The sequence below is a fragment of the Vitis vinifera genome, chromosome 7 (assembly GCF_030704535.1).
Source record: "Vitis vinifera cultivar Pinot Noir 40024 chromosome 7, ASM3070453v1".
Classification (NCBI taxonomy): Eukaryota; Viridiplantae; Streptophyta; class Magnoliopsida; order Vitales; family Vitaceae; genus Vitis; species Vitis vinifera.
This window is the reverse complement of record NC_081811.1, coordinates 1,992,282-2,013,947: the sequence shown is the minus strand read 5'-3', so window position 1 is coordinate 2,013,947 and position 21,666 is coordinate 1,992,282. Positions and strand designations below refer to the sequence as shown.

At 34.1% G+C, this 21,666-nt stretch overlaps 2 protein-coding genes across 2 annotated transcripts; both read right to left on the bottom strand.

Moving 5' to 3' along the window:
* Positions 1-1,307: 1,307 nt before the first annotated feature.
* Positions 1,308-15,848, bottom strand: LOC100266531 (CSC1-like protein At4g02900). Its single transcript, XM_002271798.4, has 12 exons — positions 15,482-15,848; positions 12,371-12,710; positions 11,872-12,021; positions 10,585-10,720; positions 8,970-9,071; positions 8,618-8,737; positions 8,379-8,459; positions 7,385-7,725; positions 3,243-3,488; positions 2,389-2,713; positions 1,765-1,998; positions 1,308-1,653 (listed from the first exon to the last, which is right to left on the bottom strand). The coding sequence occupies exons 2-12, from the start codon at positions 12,682-12,684 to the stop codon at positions 1,432-1,434; spliced, it is 2,271 nt and encodes a 756-aa protein (XP_002271834.1). The 5' UTR covers positions 12,685-12,710; positions 15,482-15,848; the 3' UTR covers positions 1,308-1,431.
* A 3,149-nt stretch (positions 15,849-18,997) lies between these two features.
* Positions 18,998-21,010, bottom strand: LOC100247629 (EID1-like F-box protein 3). The gene has a single exon (XM_002276292.4). It carries the CDS (start codon positions 20,443-20,445, stop codon positions 19,372-19,374), a length of 1,074 nt encoding a protein of 357 aa, XP_002276328.2. The 5' UTR covers positions 20,446-21,010; the 3' UTR covers positions 18,998-19,371.
* Between the last annotated feature and the right edge of the window lie 656 nt (positions 21,011-21,666).

Genomic DNA, 21,666 nt, shown 5'->3' with positions numbered 1-21,666 from the left:
CAAATCATGAAGGCCCACTTAATGTACTTTTTATTATAATCAAATTATTCAGATAGAAGGGAATATCTTTTAGAATCTTTTAAATTACAAATAAAATACTTTATATGAGGTTAAACGCTAAAAAATATTTTAAATTTTACAATAATTATTATATATATAACATATCATTATTTCTAAGCACATTTTGATGATAATAAATCACAATTTATTAATTAATGATTTAAAATAAAAAGACATTTCCTAATTAAAGGAAAGCTCTTCCCAATCAAGGTTTGGATGAACTCCAATCACCAGCACTATAATTAATGGTCAACAGTTGGTTAATCGATCAAACTAGAGCTCGACTGGAAAGAGTCTATTGGAACACTTTTTGGTATCTAATGTTGAAAACCTATAAATTGAGAGTTCCACTTTATTTATAATATAGAGAATACTTGTTATTAACTCCCAACCTACTTGTGTTTCATTAAAAACTCTCATTTTCTCTATTTGTACATTAAATCCTCATTTACAAATCATTTAATGCACCGTTGTTACTCATCCAAGTGTAAAGCCCTTACACGAGAGGAGCTTGATGGGGTAGACATAGGCAAGATTAGCCAAACCACTATAAAATCTATGTTTGCCTTCTCTGTTCCCTTATTTATTTATTTATTTTATTTGCTATATTATTGTTTGTTAAAAGATTTTTGGAAAAAGTTTTGAAAAATTCAATTCATCCCTTCTTGGGTGTTTTCTTTAATCAAAATTAGTTTTGTTCACACAAACATTTTCAAAAATAGTTTTGAAAAAATAATTTTTGAGAATTGTTTTCAAAAACAATTGTTTAATATTTTATTTTTTTAAATAAAGTCTGTTTGTAAACTTAAAATGTTTTCAACTTATTTTTTTATGTTTCCAAACATTTTTAAAAATAAATTTCATATGTAGCACTTTATTTTTAATTGTTCTTCATATTTGTCAACTATTTTTATAAAAAAATATAGAACAAATGAAAACAACTAAAATGTATTCTTAAAAAACCTTATTTTCTCCTATTAAACATATTTTTCTATTTTTAGAACAATTAACCAAAAAAAACCCCATATCTATTCATCTCTTGTTCTCCAAAATTGGATAAATCACATTTTGAAGTGTGAAAGTTAGATTGAAAGTTTGATCTATACCCCTAATTTTTTTTTCTTTTTATAGAAACCTTTGGCATAAATAAACAAGAGAGAGAGACTCACACCTGAGACTTCTAGTTAATCACAGTTTCTCATCCATGAAATTCTTATGTTTTAAGGGGCATTCAAGAGCAATGAATCTGCAGCATTTTTTCCTTCCCATAAATGATTTTAATTTGAAAAAGTCTCAAGGCATTTACAAAGGAAAATAAAGAAAACAAAGAATCAACAAGCCTGGAATGGAATGGCAATCAGACCAGGCAGTTTAACCTTCAATTTCAGAACTCAACTCAGAACCATGTTTGCTACTTATATAAGAACTCCTCTTGGTAGCAACAAGAGGATTGTTCTCTTCCTCATCAATGACTTCTGGTCTCTCAAACTCACCACCTTTGAAAACTGGGTGAATGTAGGCATCCTGGAGATAGTTCTTCAAGTTCAGATTTGGTTCTGTGGCCCTCTCCAATGTATCCTTCACCATTGCCTCCTGTTATCAAATGGAAAAATGCAAATGTCACTTGTCATGCAACTTATCCTGATAATGAAACTAGCTTCAACAAAGAAACAGTTATTTGGATAAAAAGTATTCATGGCTGACCTGCAATGGGAATCTCACAAATGCTGATTCGAACCGCCCATTGCAGAATCTATGGAACCAGAAGGTCAACACAGGAAGGACAATGAGGAAGGGTGTTGACTTTGAAAAATCTTTGGTGTTCAATAATCCCATCAGAAGCAATTGAGATATCATCAAACCGATAATTACACGCTGATGCACAGATGGCCAGAAGGCTGCCCCGCTCTCATATTTTTGGTCATACACATTGATAATCTTTAGCACCCCAGAAGCAGTAATCACCATAAAGGCATAATTAAACAAGACGTCAAGTTAGAAATATTTGTTTCATTATAAACACATGGGCAATGTACTGTATGAAGATTCATAAAACTGAACAATCCTGCTCAGCTTTCAAAAAATTGACCTAAATGGTGATAATGTAATAAATGCATTGATGTCCTGGTGTGGTCGTTTTGGATGCTGGAGATGATTACTATCATGAATTTTCCATTGGAACTGATTTGCATTTGGTTTTTCCTTTTACTTTCCTTCATGTTTCTCTATTTTTCCTCAACCCCATGTATATGCACACACAGACAAACACAGTATATACCCCAATTTAGTTACTGAAATTGTAATGGCCTAATCCACTAGATAAGGTACCTGATGACGAAAAACCATATAGGCAAAGGAGAAGAAGATGATGATAAAAGGAAGAAGAATAGGTGTCACTGCAGCATACACAAGTCCCAGCAAGAAATAAAGTTGTATCCGAGGTTCAGATATTGAGAAGTTCAAGCAACCAGGATCCATAGCCTGCTCCCTATCTTGTTCTGTCTTAACAAGGAACGCGTTCTTTAGGTGGAACATTATTAATGGAACCAATCGGAGGATTTCTGCAGCAACTCCAGCCCAACCATCAACCATTATATAAGTAATAAAGAAAGTTGCTTTCATTGGGATGGATACGCCAACAGTTTTTGGAATTCTGCACGAGACACACAACACCTCATATTAGATAGTTTCTTTGACAGCAGGGGAAAACCAAGACTTCTAGCTAACAGACATGAAGCAGTAGGTTCTATGTGATACAAAGTAAAAAACACAACAAAGATCCCCGGAAAGGAATATGCACTCCAGCTTGTAAACCATATGTCCAGATGTTGCTTCTATTAAAGATCACTAGATGCTCAAAGAATGTTATATTAGATAAAGGCATTCTCTGAAATTCAGAAAGAAGATAAAAGGAAACAAAAAAATTTTTTAGCAAAGCATGAAAGGAAAATCTTTGTCATGTGCTTCAATTCAGCTACCCCAAAAAGAGCATTACAAAATTATACATGACAGTCAATTGTGGCAGTGAATTTAGACACAGAATTAGACCTTTCCCTTGGGAAGTTGGAATATCAGTAGAGATAATAATCTTTTAATGTGAGGTTGATTTCAACTATGCTTGAAAGAGTAAAGTATCATTTAATTTGAGCCTTTTTTTAACAGAGGCTAAAAAAGTAACATACTCTGTTGGAGACTGATTTATAAATTTATGTAGCTGCTGAAATGCTGTTCCTGTAATAATGCTTCCAAGGAACACGTTGACAAGTATGAACAGGTAATACTTCCCTGCCGTCCTCTGCTCTAAAGATGACAATGATATAAGGCCTTCTATTTTGGACATGATTGTGAGAATTGTTGGAAGAAGTATCAGGAAAATCTTTAATGCAATTCCTGGAAGAAAACCTTGAATGAAAGATTTTATAACGTTCCTGCAACAGAAATGCTCAACATTTAAAAGTTCAATTATAATCTAATGCACCGAAAAGCATTTCTAATTTCTGAAAAGGGACTGAAAAAGCCAAAAAATACCTTCTATTTATGGTTATATTTCCAATCTATGATTATAAATAGAGTGTGCCCAAGCTTGGACATAAAATCACTTATCCATATGCATTACCTCCTGTCTCTAGTACACAATGCATATATGCATATTCAGATATTTAGGGAAGTACATGAGTAGACATGCATATATATATATATAGAGAGAGAGAGAGAGAATTGGAAAATGTCTTAACAACTATTTCTTTGATTGTTCTCTCAACTCGCAGCTGTGGCATGGCAATCTTACAGCAATGTTTTCATGTTTTCAAACTGGAAATTGAATGCAGCCCTCAGTAATTTGGAAGCTATGTTTTTTTCATTCTTTTTCATCCTTATGCAACATGAATCCTCTTCCTGTCAAATGACCTTCCACGTTCTACCATATTCCTTGATACCACTCTCTCTTTTTGCATTTAAAGCTACTTGCATTTTCTCATTCAATTCTAGCAAGAGTTAGAACCAGCCTTTGAATAAATAAGAGATACTAAAGAAGAGTAAATCAAGAAATTTGAGATATCTTCCCCCTTCATTTTCGTTTTGATAAAAAGAATTCAGATATTGAAGCTTTTGCCTGGTAATAAGGCTGCTCTAAGTTTCAGCTAATCATACAATAGGAGAATAACATAAAAACATTGGAGTTGAAGATGGTTGTGGATGACCACTAATTAAGCTTGGTGCTTCATGATTGGAGGAAGAATAAATAAGTTGTGAGACTAATAAATTAAAAAACTAAGAGTTTACCTTCATTAATTTTTTTAAAGTATTGTAGACAGATAAAATAATTACAAATATTTACTGCAAAACATAAGTTGTGGATGCAAAAGACACTTTCATTAGATATGGGCAAATAGGATAAAAAAGATTTAGGATTCAAAAAAGTTAATTATTTTGACTTATTACTTAAAGTCATTATTAACTTTAAGTTGTGTCATTAAGTTATTTTACCAAACAAGTTTAATATACTTAATGACTTAAATTAAGTTATTAAATTATATTAAATCATTAAGTTGATTTACCAAATACCCCCTAAATAGAACTTGTGCATTATGTAATAACATAGTGAATTAGTGATGGACAAAGAGAGAAAAGGATCTGATGTTAAGACAACTTAATATCATAATGGCCACAAAAAGGAAAAAACTCAGTCCACTTTCCAATACAAAATTTTATATAGCACCTTTACTTGCTTATTGAGAAATAACCATCATATTTAGCTTTGCCTAATAATGGAAGAAATCAACTAAACAAAACCTTATCCCACCAATGTGTTGATCAATGATTTAAAAAGCTAAAGGTAGTCTTAATTGGAAGCTAGGCCTTTATTTTGTAAAAGGTTTAATAAAATCCATGACCCTAAGACAAAACTTATAAAATCTATATCAAAAAGCCCATAAAAGCATAGAACTCGTAAAAACTCATTAAATATTGAGATTTAAGCTTATAAAATATATACCTAAAGCCCACAAAGGCAACAAACCCATTAAAACCCTTTGGATATTTGAAGCTTAAGCCTCAACATCCTTGAGGATATACCCTCAAAGTTGTAAGCCTTGTTAGGGCGAGGCTTAATCCTCAATTATCCTAATTGAAGGTATAGCCACAAGGCTAATTCGTAGAGCCTAACCTTGAGGTGAACCTCAAGGTGTAAGCTTTAACAGCTTTTTAAAACATTGGTGTTGATGATTCATCCCCTTAATGATCATAAAAAACGTCATTAAAAGAGCTTTGAAGTCCTCATCTCTCTAAAATAAAGTCTTCCACTATCAAAAAATCCTTAAAATCCATTTTACTTCCGAGTGCAATGTTAATGCCAAATTCATCAATTATACTAGTTAATGCATTAATATTCTTCCATAATATGTAAGTAAATGAAAAAAACTTCCATCAAAGCACCTCATAGATACATCTAAGTTTTGGTTAATGGTCTTGTGAATGGAAAAAATCCATTAATTAGTTGAATAAGTTCAATAATTAGCCAAGGGTTGTGACTACATTGTTTCTTCAAAGGAGTGTTGTACATAGATCTATTGTTAAAGTTGAGTGCACACCCACAAAATCATATCTAATGAGAATTTCAGATGGGAAGAGCTTTCTTCAAATTGTTTTAGTGGTAATACAACTTTGGAGAGGTTGATCAAGTTGAATTGCACAAAAAATATTGGACAAAAACTTTCTCACCTTCCAAGGAAAGAATGGCAAGCAAATACTGTAGTTAAGATGTTTCCAAAGTGACAGGTTTTCGGTGGCATAAAGCCAAATGAAGATAAGTGAATGTTGAGGCAAGAAGCGATTGGGTTCAAGGGGAAGGTTCAATAAAGACAAGAGGACACCTGAAATGGTATAGATTGAGGCTACGAAAGTAGATGTTATGACCAGTGATATAAAAGAAAACAAGGCACTGATAATTTTATTGTATAGATTTTCCTTCTTTTTTTTATGTGAAGAGTTTGATTTTCATTTAATTAGCATCTCCACCAACAATAAACTCTTTCAATGTCAAACTAGTATTAAGACTATCCCATTATTGATGCCTGAATTTTGCCTCCCTATTTGGACGTATAAGAATAAGTCATGTTTCAGTTATGGTGTATGAGGCTAATGATGAAAATACATCCCTTAAGGTTAGGGCATTGATTATTACCTATGAGCAGAGGTACTAAACATTATGACTTATGAGCAGAGCTACTAAAGGGTGTTCTCTATTACTTCACTTTTTTCAGGTTTTTTTGAAGCCTTAGCATCTATTTATTTATTGTGTTAGCATGTGATAGCAACCTGATCTAGATACCTACTGCTAGGTAGAAGCCCTCTTGTAGTGGTAGTTGAGTGACGTCTCCTACACATTTGAAAATGAAAGCATTTACTCAAATATTGTTAATGGATAGAGGAGTTGTTTCCAACATGCTAAGTTAGGTGATGGGAGATCACTTCCTCACTTTTACATGCTGGCGTTACTAACCACTTTTCACCTTGTCAAGAGGGAATCACCAAACAATTGCCTCTAACTCATTCATCAATGGGACTTCTTGAGCTTAGTAACATCGCATTGAGTATCACTTATACTTCACTAGAAGGTGCTTGATAGCATAACATCCAAATGCTTGAAGCCTACGGGAATCAAAGAGCAATGCTCAAGGACCTTGGTTGTACGGTTGGTTTGCCCCATCATCCAGTATATGAGATGGTTTGAGGGTTTTATTTTGGTGATTAGAATTGAAAGTTCATGAGGTAAGATTGACCTAAATATTGCTAAGCCCTTTTTGACCAAATTGAGAACATTTTCTCCAATGAATCAATCAGGTGCATGCATGGCGTCAGTTATTGGCCCACAAGCATATGACATCACTTTATTGGTCTATGTACAAGTGGCACTATCTCATTAGTCTGTGTCATGTCATCTAGTTAATTCTTATCCAAAAACTCCTATAAATAGGCTTTAACGGTCATTGTTTAAGAGAGCTAAAAAATTTGCTCCCTAAGAAATTACTCTCTGATGGTCATTAGCTCCAATCCCCTCTTCTTTCAACCTGCTCCACTCTCACCTTGAACTAGAACATCTCATCATTCACATGGTTGGCTCCTCTTACAAAGAAACAAAATCTTTAATATATAAGAAAATATAATGCCACATCAATGAAATACAAATAACATTGCAGGAAGTACTATAAAGATTATCAAATTTTAGCATTTCAAAATCAAGGTTGAATATAATATAAGAAATATGGGATTACGAAGAATACTTGAAAGAAATCATTAGCTGATAAAAAGCAAGAAGTTCACTTACATTTCCATTAGTGACTTAAGAAATGGCAGAACTTTCTCAATCCCATCAATGTTGGCTATCGATTGTACAAATGCTATAGGGATCATAAAGAAGAATGTAAGAAAAAACACAGCAACAGCCATGAGAAGCCTTCGGATAGTGAGTTCAACATATGGTATTGCAAGATTATCCCAATAAATATCACGAGGTTCAGGTGCCCACTCCGTCAACCAAATTGTAGGATTACGTGATTGCTGAGTTTGAGCACAAACAGCTGCTCCCCACCGGGTTTTGAAAGAAACAAATGCTGCAGGCATTATAGCCTTAGGATCAGTTATAACCCTTTCCCTTTCTTCAGCTTCCTGGATAAGAAAAACACTACTATACATCAATATCAGAAGAGATATAGATATTTTTTGAATTAAGTAAAAGATTGGATTTCCTGATAGCACTAGCCAAAGAACAGAAAATCCAGCTATAGGATTGGTTCACAATCATATCATATGATAGGTGTTTTAAAATCACATGCGATGGGACATCATCAGGTTGGATATGAGGTGGTAAGGCATCAACCTGTCACCACTGCTATGCAATTCCCATCCAAAATCCATTTCTTATAGAAGAACATGATAGAGAGCTTTCTACTGAATAAAATAGGTAGAATACCTAAAGAGAAAGAAAACAAGCCAATAAGGATTAAAAAACAGGATACCACAACAAAGAACTAGGGAAACAAATAAATGTAAACTAGACCAATCTTTTAAAAGCAAGGAGAATCTGAAGGAACCCAAAACAACCAACCAACAGGAAAATCCCCGTTTTTAACTACCACCCTTCCATTGCCAGTGTGGCAAAATATGGCCACAACATCAAAAACAACAACAATAATTTTTCAGAAACCAACTACAAAGATAGCATATCGAAGAACAAATGTTAGAAAGATTAAAAAATAAAAAATAAAGAAAAAAAATTAAACTAAATAAGTCACAAGAGTTGCACAAAAATCAAGACTTACTGCTTCACACAACTTCTCCATCTTAGCAGCATAGTGATCAACTGCATCCACGTTAGTTCCCCAAAGGCCACAAAAACCTGTCTATACATTGGATGATATGAGATGAACATAAACTCAAAGGTTGTGAATCAGTAAGGGATACTGGATGATATTAGTTGAACAAGTAGACTGTCAACCAAGGAAAAAATTTCATCTTAAAGAAAACTGTAACTAAAGTTTTATCATGTATAGAAAAATACCTTTGTAGTTGGCTTCTTCTCAGGATTTCTCTCATATTTATTTTGGTAGTAGGTAAGCCAATTTTGCAAACTCTTTTTTTCTTCCACCAGTTTTGCAAGTTTATTTGCATTGTAAACAACCTAAAAGTTAAAATTAATAACCATGGAAGATTGTTAGCCTTATCCACAAAATTTAAACAAAAAGCACAAAATTTAAACAAAAAGCATAAAATTTAAACTTCCAAACATGACTGCACAATTTTAACGAAAATGAAAAGGAACACCAATCTATTCACAGTATCTCAATGTAAATGCTACTTCCTTCACCAGTCAAACTATCATAATTATATAATTACTTGATAAATATACATACACGGTGTGTAAGATAATAATCAGGATGATTTACACAAAAGAAATGCTCGATGTGCTCACTGACTGATTCGTCAGGATCTGGGGGAACATTTCTGACAATGACCTGTGAAAACAATAAGAATTAATAAAGAGCAAAAAAAAACCCTAAAATAATGAGTAAGCACATGAATCATACATATTACATATTCAGGCACCAGAGAGAGAGTGATAGGCTAATAGCAAGCATATAATATCTAAAAATGAAACCTTATCCCGCTTAAAATCCAGAGTCCACTTCAGATATAAAAATAACAATAAAAATGAAAGAGCTGATGTATCATTCAAATGCTAATCTAACTGGGTATAATGATATTGGAGGGAAGAGCCTAGCATATGAATATAATTTACAACCTGAAAGGCAAGATAAAGGAGTATTTGCAGCAAAGACAAAAGTTAGTTGACCAAAAGTACATGAGGTAGTAAATATGTGGGCTTCAAAGTCCTCGACAATGACTTGATATATAAAGAGTGAAGTATAGACTTGAAAAGCTTAAGTATAAATTAGCTTTATGTCTGGATTACAAATAAAGTTGTTGGAAGTTTTTATTTCTTTACATGGTAAACAATGTACTGAACTGAAAACACACTTGTAAAATGTTATTGTTCTCTACATTAATGGACAAACAGTTCTCACAGAAGTGAAAGATCAGAGATAAATTCAAGAGGTTAGCAAGGCAATTAAATGCATGACTAGCACTATCCAGATTTAAAAGTTTTATGACAATGACCATGGCTCATTTCATAAGTCTCCATGCAATAGGGTTTAATATTGTAGTATAAGATGGTTTGTCTTCATTTGAGCAGAAATATGACTGATTGAAGCAGGCAACAAAAAGAACGAGGTAGCTGCAGCTTTATATGATATTGGGCAGATTGCCAAGACCCCTTTTATAAGGTAGTTGGAGATTTGCATGGTTCCTTAAAGAGAAGAATGGCAGGGGCCCTGTTGTACAAAGGAGAATGAGAGTGCACTTTTTGACTCGTAGATAAGAGAGAAAATAGGTAGGACTGTGGAGCCCTAAATCAGCAAAGCCAACTATATGTACACCCCACTTGTGCTTTACCTTAGGTTTCTTACTTAGAAACTTGCCTTCTAGTTAGAATTGGTCCAACAAGCTCAGGAGACTCAAGTCTGTAAAATTTAAATGTAGCTATGTGGGTTACAGTGAAATTTTAACCATGTCTAAAAATTCTAACTCTATTACATATTTTTAACATAACCAAGCCATGACCAAAAGAAGATTGAACATAGACTAGTATTCTAACATTTTTTGTTATCTGAAACATTATGTACCAGGCAGCTTGAATGCATCAAAATATGATTTTGTCGTGCAGAAGAGTTTATCCATAACAAAATCATGCTTCTTTTCAAATTGTATTAGATTTCTATTAGGACAGTTTTTCTGCAGCTACAAAGATGTCATGTTTTCCAAACAAATTGACCTTTGTTAGATATCATATTGCCACTGATTGATCGTGTAACTTAATATCTCTGAAGCATGCACTAGGCATATTAAGCAATTAAAACCTTGCACTGGAAGCAGACTTTAATGCAGAATAAATGTTGATAAACACACCGTGAATTGATCTGGACGACGATTTTCTGATGCTATAAAATGCAGCCTCATAGTAGCTATAATCTTGTACTCTTTGTATAGCACATAACATGTCCAAAATGAGAAGACATATTGCATTACTATATGGGCCCAAAACCTGTGAAGGAAAAAAGGGAAAAAAGTATTTGTTCTTAGAGAAATGCATGACCAGTGTGGTTGATTCGACTCTCAGCAACAAATTAAAAACTGATCCTCTACATAAATGATGGCTGTAAGAGGTATAGTTTCCTTTTTGCCGACATGATACAAAAAAATTCCCAGATAGGATTCTCAATTGTATTTCAAAACCCAGAAATCAACATTCAAGGAGTTTCCTCCAGGGTGCTGGAAGTGAAACAACTAAGTCATATTAAACATTTTAATAATTCTCAAATGGCTCATTCGACAAACATAGCATTTAAAACTTGATTTCTTATTTTAGTGGGGCAATAACTACAAGTACATTTAAGACTTTGTATACATGGACATGTTGCTTAAAAAAATTATGTTCATGGGATCATGTTTCTCAACAACGAACTTTCACAGCCAAAAAGCAGAGAAGAAAAGCAATTAGGAAAATATTATTTTAGAAAAATGTTGTGTTGCTGTAGGATTTCTAAAGGTGAAAAGAGATTTAATAATTGAGAGACAAAAAACAAGATCAATTAGGTTGAGACACAGAAATCTCAGTCTCTTTAAGAAAATTCAAACCCTTTGTGGCTTGCCAACTTCAAGAATTGGTGCAGCAGACTTCTCTTGGCATATCCCCTCCAGGATACAACAACCCAACTAATTTGTTTTATAGCTCATACCAATTTGCACAAAAGGTAGAGCTCAAAGCTCCACAAGACACTTCTCTTCTTTTGACTCCAAAAAAAAAATGAAGAAGGAAGAAGAATAAAATATGTTATATGTTATTATGGAATATTGAAAATTAGCTATAAGTAAAATATACAAAATTATTAGAAAATAATGAAATATATGAGTGGTCAAAAGTTCCATAAAGTTTGAAATCTGCCATAAATTCAAGACATTCAATCTATATATTCTTGTAACCTTCCTATTAACATATGGCATTATAGCATATTTTCGATTCTTATAACTTCATTTGTAATCACAAATTCAATAGCCTATTAAAATATAACATTATCCCACCTTGAATCCCCATAACTCTAAAAAATAACTACATAATCGATTGGAATATTAAAAATATGATGAAGGTTACAATAGAGTGAAGAAAAATATTAAAATTCTATAATAAGTTTTTACCTGTTTGATCCAGTCGGAACATTAGATATTGAGAGTTTGTCAATATCACTGAATGTTAAATCTTTAATATTTTGTAATGACTTCCCTGTCCAATTCACAGGCACCAAAACCGCAAAAGCAAGTACAGCTAGGGGGACAAATATTTTTAACCTGCATATGAATGTTTTCAAATTAGATAATCCATTTTAGATAAATAATTACATGGAAGATGTAAGAGTGAACACCATGTATTGATCTGTGTGCCCTATTTACCAGTTCTAAATTATCCAAAAAATTTTTGGAAATGATCTTTAAATATGTTTCAATCAATCTTTAGAAGAGAGAGAGAGAGAGGGATGGAGGAAGCAAAAAAGGTAAAAGCATATTTTGTTGCTGAGCATATTCTAAAATCAAACTGTTATCTCACTTTATTAAGAAAGCTAGTAGAAAGGAAGAAAAAGGCATACATATTGAATACCATAAAAGAAAAAAAGAAAAAAAAACCATCATAGAAACTTACCCTAGAAGGTAAATCCGAATGAATACAGCAGAATCAAGCCCTGCATGATCAATAAGCTCAGGTTCTGGCATTTTTAATGCCACAGGCATCCAATTCAAAAATCTTAAGTATGTTCTGCAATCCAAGTTGACAAATTTGGATACAAATGCTCCAGATCGTCTTGGGCTGCCTCTTATCCCCTTGAGATACCATTTTGGAAAATAAACCCTATCGTTGAATGGTTGAAGCCGTAATATTGCAAAAGCCACAAGAAATGCAAGTGCTGACAGAATATTAATTGTTGCTGCAACACTGATATCTTGAAGGGTAGCCATTTGTTCTGTGGAAAATTATTGATCTCCTACAATTTGGATTGAAACAAGTAAGGCATGCCCCAATGCAAAATAACTAGGCTGCTAGTATGTGTGTGTGTGTGTCCTCTTTGAGTTTTTGAGTTAAGAATTTTGATTGTACTTCAAATATAATTTCGATAAAGATTTCTATTCTATAAATAACAATAACCAGATGCTTGCAGCTTATGAATGATGATTAATCAATACAATTCTCATTTATCATGTGATTTATGTCAACCTATGTAAAACAAACACTCCTCAGGAGGAGGCATTTCCATAATTGAACATGACTCTGCTAAACGCATATCACATACTTCTTAATTGTATTCATGGGCTACACAAGCTAAAACGCACTTGGTGGCCATGTTAGTATATGACCATTTTACCTAAATTAAGAAGTGTAATATGAAAAAACCATAGCAAGAAAGGACTAAAATGAGTAATATGTATAATATAATTATATATTACCAACTTTTCTTCTTCCAAGTTGTTGCAATTGTTAGTATAGAAAGCTAGATTATAAATCAATCATATACTTTTCACTTGTAAAGTAAATATATTAATATATTGCAGAGTATGCATCCTACATTCTATAGGATTTTCCATGTTAACATGTTCATAATGTTGCACACCCATGTCTAATGTATATGTCCATGCTAAATGCATAGGATCTAATGCTCTGAATATGTTCCTTCAATCTGTAACTTTCAATTTTTCTTGATTCATATTAGAAGTAAAAAATGTAAAATTTTTCTATGGATCCATGTATGGGTATGGATGAGAGACACAAACAAGCCTATAGGCGGTACGTGAACTCAATAAAATAGAGAAATAAATATGCGGTAACATCCCTCTCTCCCTCTAAATGAGGTTTTGATACCATATTAAATAACCAATTTTCCTAAAAGTTTAAGCCATTAGTATTTAAGCCCCCAATTTATATCACACTTTCTATCGTGTGTTTATGTATTGTTAGACAATCAATTTCCTAAAAGTATAAGCTTGTAGAATTTGGGACAATAATGTATATCAGGCACTCTAATACCCTCTCTCATGCACAACCCCATACTTGAACATAGATACATAAGCACACATAGGCCCGCAAATAAACAAACTACAAACAACCTCTTTTGGGATTAATAAAGTGTAAAATAAACATGCGGTGAGGTTTGAACACATGACCTCTTGCTAAACAAGGCTTTGATACCAAGTTATACAACCAATTTTCCTAAAAACTTGAACTTGTAGGATTTGGACCCACGATGTATATCATGTATATATATATATATATATACATGACCACCCCTCACTCTCATCAGCTGTAAATACGTGATATGTCACCTTCCATTGACTTGGCTAAGATTTCATGGTACTCCTGCATGTGGGGGGCATTGAGCCTCCATGAAAGGGGGTGATAGTCAACTAAGCCATCCACTCTCAACCGAAGGCAGGCAGACAGTTATATATATCAGACATGGCACTCCTAAAGGCATGTTAGATACTATACGATCATAATCATGACCTACACAAGCTAAAAATGTAAACCACAATTCATGGCCCTGTTAGAACCTGAGTTACCATGATAAAGAAAAGTAACATAGTTTTGAAAAAAAAAACCATAGTAATAGTCTAGTAGAGGACCAAAATGAGTGATAGGCATTATAATTATCTACTACTGAGCTTTCTTCTTCCAAGTTATTGAAATTGCAAGAGCAGAAGTTCAGATAAATAAATCAATCTTATGTATTTTTCACATGTAATTTAATCATATCAATATGTTGCTGAGTCCACAATCTACCCTTTTAGGATTTATCATGTTAATATATCCATGATTTTTCATACCTGTGACCAGTGTTCATATCCCTTCCATAAGTTGTTAACCTAATATTCTGAATATGTTCCATCAGTTCTCAAGTCTCAAATTATCATTCCATTCTGAATTTCAAGTTATGTATTTCATTTTAACCAGTCAATAACTCATATCTGTGACCTACAATTCTATACCAATCTGTTACTTATATGTGTGATCTTAAATCTGCACACAGTACTCAAAACTTAAAGAATATGCTCAGCGTTACAGTGCAAGGCTTAACCCAAAAAAGTAAAACAAAAAACATTTCTAGCTTATACAGAATGGCATACAATCGAAATAACAGATAAGCAAGTCCCAAGAGAGCAACAAACATTAGGCTAAAAAGCTCAATTCTTTTACTTGAACTTGAATGGCCGCAAAATATATCACGATCCAGAAGTAACAAAATGTAGCATCATGCTCGGTCCATCATATTAATACAATCAAGTTCAAATTTCAATATTTGGTGACAGAGAAGCAAATGAGTCGTTGTGCTGCCAAATTAAAATAAAATAGTGATCTCTGACTCGTGGAACCAGAAGTTTAGTGATAGATTAGAATCTTTAGAATCACAAAATTTTCAAGTCAACATCTGTATCAGTCTCAACCCAAACCTACGAGGATTTAACTCAAAACCCAATTCCCAGATTTTATCATTCTATTTGCTAGTGCATGTAAAAACAAATGGCGGAGAAAATAATCAGAATCAACAGCGTCAGTTTATATTATAAACAAATCGCAGTGCTCAACAGAAACGAAAAATGCATCCAAAAATCCACATAAAAACATTAAAAAAACAATAAAACCAAAAATAATTCGACCCACAACTCCCCTCCGTTTGGCTCCCAAGAAAACGGAGAAAGACAAAAGAAAAATTATGAGACACGTTTTCCACGTCCTGTTTGTCCCATGCAAAGAAACACTCACCTGAACTACGTCCCGATCAGTTGTATTAGGCTCCGATGGCAATGCCTTGAGAAACAAACTTCTCCTTCCTTCTCTTCCCTTCTCTCAGCAACCAAACGGAAGCGAGAAAACAGAGGAAACCCCCTTATTTTTCAGATACTCGAATTTCGACAATCGAAAACTTGTTCGGCGTGAAGGAAAATCAGCAAATTAGGGTTTTATTTTACCATATCAAAATTTGGGAATGCGAAAGAGAAACGAGGGAGAACGAGAAAGGGCGGCAAAAAGTGCGGAATCGGTGTCGTTGGCTCTCACGCCCCTTATAACGTTCACAAACGTTGCCAGAGGACAAATATTTGAATCTTATATTCCCTATTTTGCCCTTTATTTATTTAGAAATTTACTACAAATTTTAAACAAATTAATCAATTTATAGAGGCTTCAAAATATAGATATATACAATTTATACTTGCTAATAAACAGTAAATCAAATTAATTATAAGATCTTTTTATTTGGCATCATAGGATTTTGTGATCATATCGTATCATCGCACAATCTAGTCAAAAAATAGAAAACAAATAATTAATCAATTAAAAAAGATGACAAAATTCTCGTATTTATGAATATAACATTTCTCCTATTTTTATTTAAAAAATAACTTAATTTTTACATAAATAATTCTTACTATTTTAAGTATTTACATGTAATTTAAAAAACCGATATTTTTGTCAAAAAAATGTCAAAACTCAATAGAGGGTTGAATTTTTTAATATGGGTTTTTAATAACCCGTTTAATCAAATAACAAAAAAAAAAAGTTATGGGAAAAAATAAATATTTTTGTTAAAATAATGTCAATTAGCACAACATTGTGTTCTACGCCCAAAACATTTCCCACAATGCTATCTCTAATATCAAAGTTGTGTTTCCCATTTTGTAGGGGCATTCATATCCTCCCATTTGTCTCCATGCCATTGTTATAATCACATTCTCATTTTAACAAATTCTTTCAACTTACCTTTGGAACCTTGATTATACCTAAAAGAAAATTTTTTGATAGTGAATTTAGATTATTAAATAAAAATACAAATATACATGGTTAGAGTAAAAAAAACAAAATCAACATATATAAAAAATACGATTAAGGTGGCATCTGTTTTTTTAGCAGAATAGAAAACATTAATATATTTAATTTTTTTTATTTAGTTAGAAGTAAGTTATTAATATCAATCAACATAATTAAAGTGAACTTATTATATTTTTTACTTAATATAAAAAGTCAAAATATTTGACATTTTCTATTAACATAACTAAAGTGAACTTATTATTCAATTAAGAGTAGACCGTTAACATCAATCAACATAACTAAAATGAACTTATTGATATTCAGTAAAAAGTCGATTGTTGATTATCAATAAGTTCACTGTAACTATGTTGATTTATGTCAATAGTCTACTTTTAATTGAATATCAATAAGTTCATTTTTAGATATATTGATTGATATCAACAATTTACTTTTAACTAAATAAAAAAAAAAGTCAAATATTTTAACTTTTTTTATCAAGTCAAAAAACAAACAACATCTAAGTCGTAAAATAACGAAATTAAGATACAAAACAATTGTTAGGAATCTGAGGCTAATCCAAACTATGGTAATCACCCTAAAGGGGGGAGGGGGGGGGGGGGGGGGGGTAAATAGGATGATGGTCTCTTTGTCACAAATTTAAACCATGCAAAAATAAGAGACAATTATATGCAAGTATATAATAAACAAAATAAAGACAATTGCATATAATTTAAAAGAGTTAAGGAAGAGAGAGTACAAACACGAGAGTTTATAGTGGTTCGACACTTTTTTGCCTACGTCCACTCTCCTCAACCTCCTAACCGAGTGAGGGTTCCACTATCTTGAAACTTCAACCAAACTTCCAATCTCTTTACAATTGGATTATGGTTCCAATTCACCCTCTTGGACTTTTGGCTCCAAGCACCTTTTACACTTCTTCAAGAGATATCCCTCTCTTGAACAACCTCTCAAATGATACCCCTTACTTGAAAAAATTCCTCACAAATATATACAAATAATGATCTCACAAAAATCCTAGTAATAGAACTTTAGGCTCAAATATACAAGAAAAACTAGGATTGAATGGTGTACTAAAGATATGCAAGTTATGAAACAATGGTGCACTCAAAAATACTCTTTCAAGGCTCAAATATAATCAAGAAAGATTTGGGAAGATTAAGCTCATGAAACAATGAAGATTGAAGCTTTTTTATAGAAGAAAAAAGTTAAACTAGCCGTTGGGGGTTCGATTGGTCGAGCTAAGGGTCGACCGGTTGACTAGCCGTTAGCATTTAATGTTTGGCAAGTGACCGTTGGGCCTCAACCGGACCTTGACCGAACTTCAACCGGTTGAGGTTCAACCTTGATCGGGAAGAGAAGGCCACTGGGAGATAAAAAAACTTTTTGGCCTCCCTCAACCGGTCCTTGACCGGACGAGCACAACCGGTTGACCGGTTGAACCGGTTGAGCCATTTTTTGGCTCAACACCCAACCTTTTTCAACTTAAAACATTTTAACACAAGTTTGAAAATCATTTAATACAAGGTTTTAGTTGAAAACATGAAATCATCCAATTCTTAAGATATTTAAAACAATATTAGTCTTGGATGATTTTGGTGTATAAATAAAGAATGAAATACATGAATGTCCTAGTGCACCAACAACCTTACAAAGAGATCTTATGAAGCTTTGGTCTTGAAAAACTCTTCTTTTTGAGGTGGTCTTCTTCTTCATGATTTCTCCTTGACTTAATTTGTTTTTATAATTGTCACTTTGGAAATCGTCTTGTCTAATCACACTTGAAATATGATCATTAGTTCTAAACCTTGTTTTGTTATCATCAAAATCAAAATTAACTAAACCTTGATTTCACAACAATGATACATTAGTATAAAGCAATAAGATGATACACACGTGGCATCCTCTTATTTTGTTACGCGTATATTTTTTGTATAATATAAAAAAATACCCTTATTATCATGGTATGATAATGATACCCTAATAAAGAAAGAAATCAAAATCTTAATAATGGTGAGTTTTTGTTACGCGTATATTTTTTGTATAATATAAAAAAATACCCTTATTATCATGGTATGATAATGATACCCTAACAAAGAAAGAAATCAAAATCTTAATAATGGTGAGTTTTGATTATAATCTTAATAAACTTTTTAATAATATTGTCACGAGAATATGATAATGTATAAGAAATTAAATGGTTTGTCATTGCAATTTGGAGAAAGATTTTCTTCCAATAGGGAATATATGCCAATAAAACCTACCACACTAAGGTTTAGAAATATATTCTCATTCTCTTATATTTCCTGATTATTAATTGGTTTTGATGTAATGTCAATTAAAATGAAACTAAGTATAAACTTTTGAACACATCCGATTCGATATAATTGTGCCTCGATTGGGTATTTTAGAATTTTTCTTAATTGATGACAGCTAGGATGATGACATGGCACATTGAGAAAAATGAGAAATCTACTCAGAGGTCAACACATTACATTAGAAAGGACAAGATACAAATGCCATCAACAAATTGATGGAGAATACAAGGCTAACAAATCCAGAATAAGAAATATCGTCAAAAAATGAGGATCTAAATATCCATCAACCTCCACGTCACCTACCTTTATTTTGAGGGCCGGTCGCGGTCCATTGCCTCTCAACCCACTGAATCTTTGAATATCGAATTATTGGTCACCATAATTCAGGACTAAATATTATTTAGTGACATGTCAAATTGGTGTGGATAACGTGGCAAGATTTGGAGTGGGGTGTAGGGGGTCACTCTGAGTGGAGCCATCAGCCAAGTGCTTCAACAAATCTCTTTAGTCTTAAGTACAAAGGGATTGATCTGGTGGGCCATCTGCGGCAATCTCCTCGCTGATGGAGCTCACACTGCCATCCGTCACCGTCCGATCATCACATTCACTTCGACCGGACCCATCGTCTGCATCATCACTACATCCATCGTCCGCATCCTCATCGTCTCCATTGTCTTCATCAGATGAAAGAGGCACGAGCCAGCACGTGCCGTGCAAGTGTCCGTTCAGACACACAAAGTACTCCAGCCCGCCGTCGTGGGTGCCGAGCCGCCGAGCTGCGCTCTTGGGGACGAGTCTCGCGGCGGTCATACTCCACACGCGGGCCCCACAGTAAGGACAGCACACTCGCTCCTCCAGCTTCACCTGCCGTCTGATCAAACACGCCCTCGTCTTTGATCTCATAAATCCCCTAAATACCCCTCTGTATATCCCCAAATCATCCTCCCTCTCCCCCATTGGATGCTCACACGGATCACTCACATACAGCAGATCGCCACTACATTTCTTCGTCAAAAAGCTCCGACCCGACGTTTTCGAGAACCGTGACTCCTTCACGAAGTGGCCGGGTGACGGCCGACTCACTCGGAAGTGCCGAGTCGACTCACAGCCACAGCAGAAGAACATCAGCTTGGCGAGCGCGTGCCATCCCCCGCCAAGTCTGCCGTTCGGCGCACCGGTCGCCAATGCCGTTACCATGCGCGGTGCGCGATACACGCACAGCTCCCTCCATAATAGCCGTGTCGCTACAGCTCTGAGCTTCCGGTTCACCGCGGACGCCGCGCAGAGGACGTGGATGTCCCACTTGATGGACTCGAAGATCAGAACCAGTATCCGCTCGTTCAGTATCCCCGACTCACCCGAATCGGATGCAGGACCCGGTGAGTTCAATCGCAGCCTCTGGTTCGCGCTCATTCCGGCGGCGCTGTGTTTTCGCGAGAGGGTGGTGTGTACGCGCTTATAAATAGACCTCTCTCCCGGGACACGCGTCATCCATCCAATGGCCAGTAAAGGTCTAGATCCTGGGCTGCAAGTAATGCACGTGTCCCCTCCCCATTGGGTAGAAGACGCGTGTCGATGAGCCATTACTGGAATATTTGATATCGAATCGAGGAGTAACGTCAGCGCTTGGATGAACCTGAGGATCTTTCGCCACGTGTCTACGGCTTCAAAATGGAAGATATTTCCCTTGTGGCTCGAAAATATCTCAAGTGTTGCGTGGCAGATTATGAGACAGCGTTTGACACGAGTCCACTAAAATATATTTTGGTACTCTTAACAGTCCCCACCACTAACGGCTCCCCACGTGGGAATTTATGAAGCGTACACGTATTATCTCCAATGATTTGATTATTGGGAGGTCACATGGCGAGGGAACAGAGCATGGACGATACGGAGGAGGAAGGACGAAGGCAAAAGAAAAAAGAAAGAGAGAGAGAAATGAAGTGGAAAAGAAAAGAAGAAGAAAGTTGTTGGTGTGCAGAGCTTTCTCAAATCAACGCCTACTTTGTCAGAAAACATGACATGTTCTGACTTCTGACACCTCTCAGATTCAATCCACACACCGCCCTTCAGGCGCGTTCCTTCACGCTCCTTTTCAATATTTGTATATTCCAAAATTTTAATTTTAAAATAAAAATGGAAAAGGTTGATTTAGCCATCGCTTTTGGTAGGTGACGTCTATACTCAATAGATAAGGTTCAATCATTATTTGCTACTTACGATAAGTTTCAAAAACATTATGAAAAATATTCTTTATGCTACCACTAAATATAAAAGTCTATTTATATTATTAGATATGATTATATTCGCATAGTTGTCGAATAATTGTAATGAAAAAATTATTAAATTTAATTATATTATGTATCATTCCATTTGAATTTTAATATAATAATAATAATAATTTCAATAAAATAAGTTATACAAAATTATAATATTTTAATTATTTATAAAATATACTCGTCCCGCCCCATTACATCTAATTTTTTGAATAAGATGGAGTTATGAATTATTTTGAATAAATGGGTGTGACCGAGTTAGGATTAAGGGCAACCTATCCTAAACTTGCTCTATTGACATCACTTAATAAAACTTAAAATAAAAAATATAAATAAGTTTGGTTTGTTTCCACAGTTCTACAAGATTTGGATCGAATATCTTTGATTAAAAATCAGATTGAGATAAATCCAGTCAAGTTAGTTCAAATTAAGTATTTATTAATTCAAGTTAGGTCTAAAGTGATATAAACTCAATCTAATATAACAATAAATATAATATCTCGATTTTACTTTAAACATTCTCAAGTGT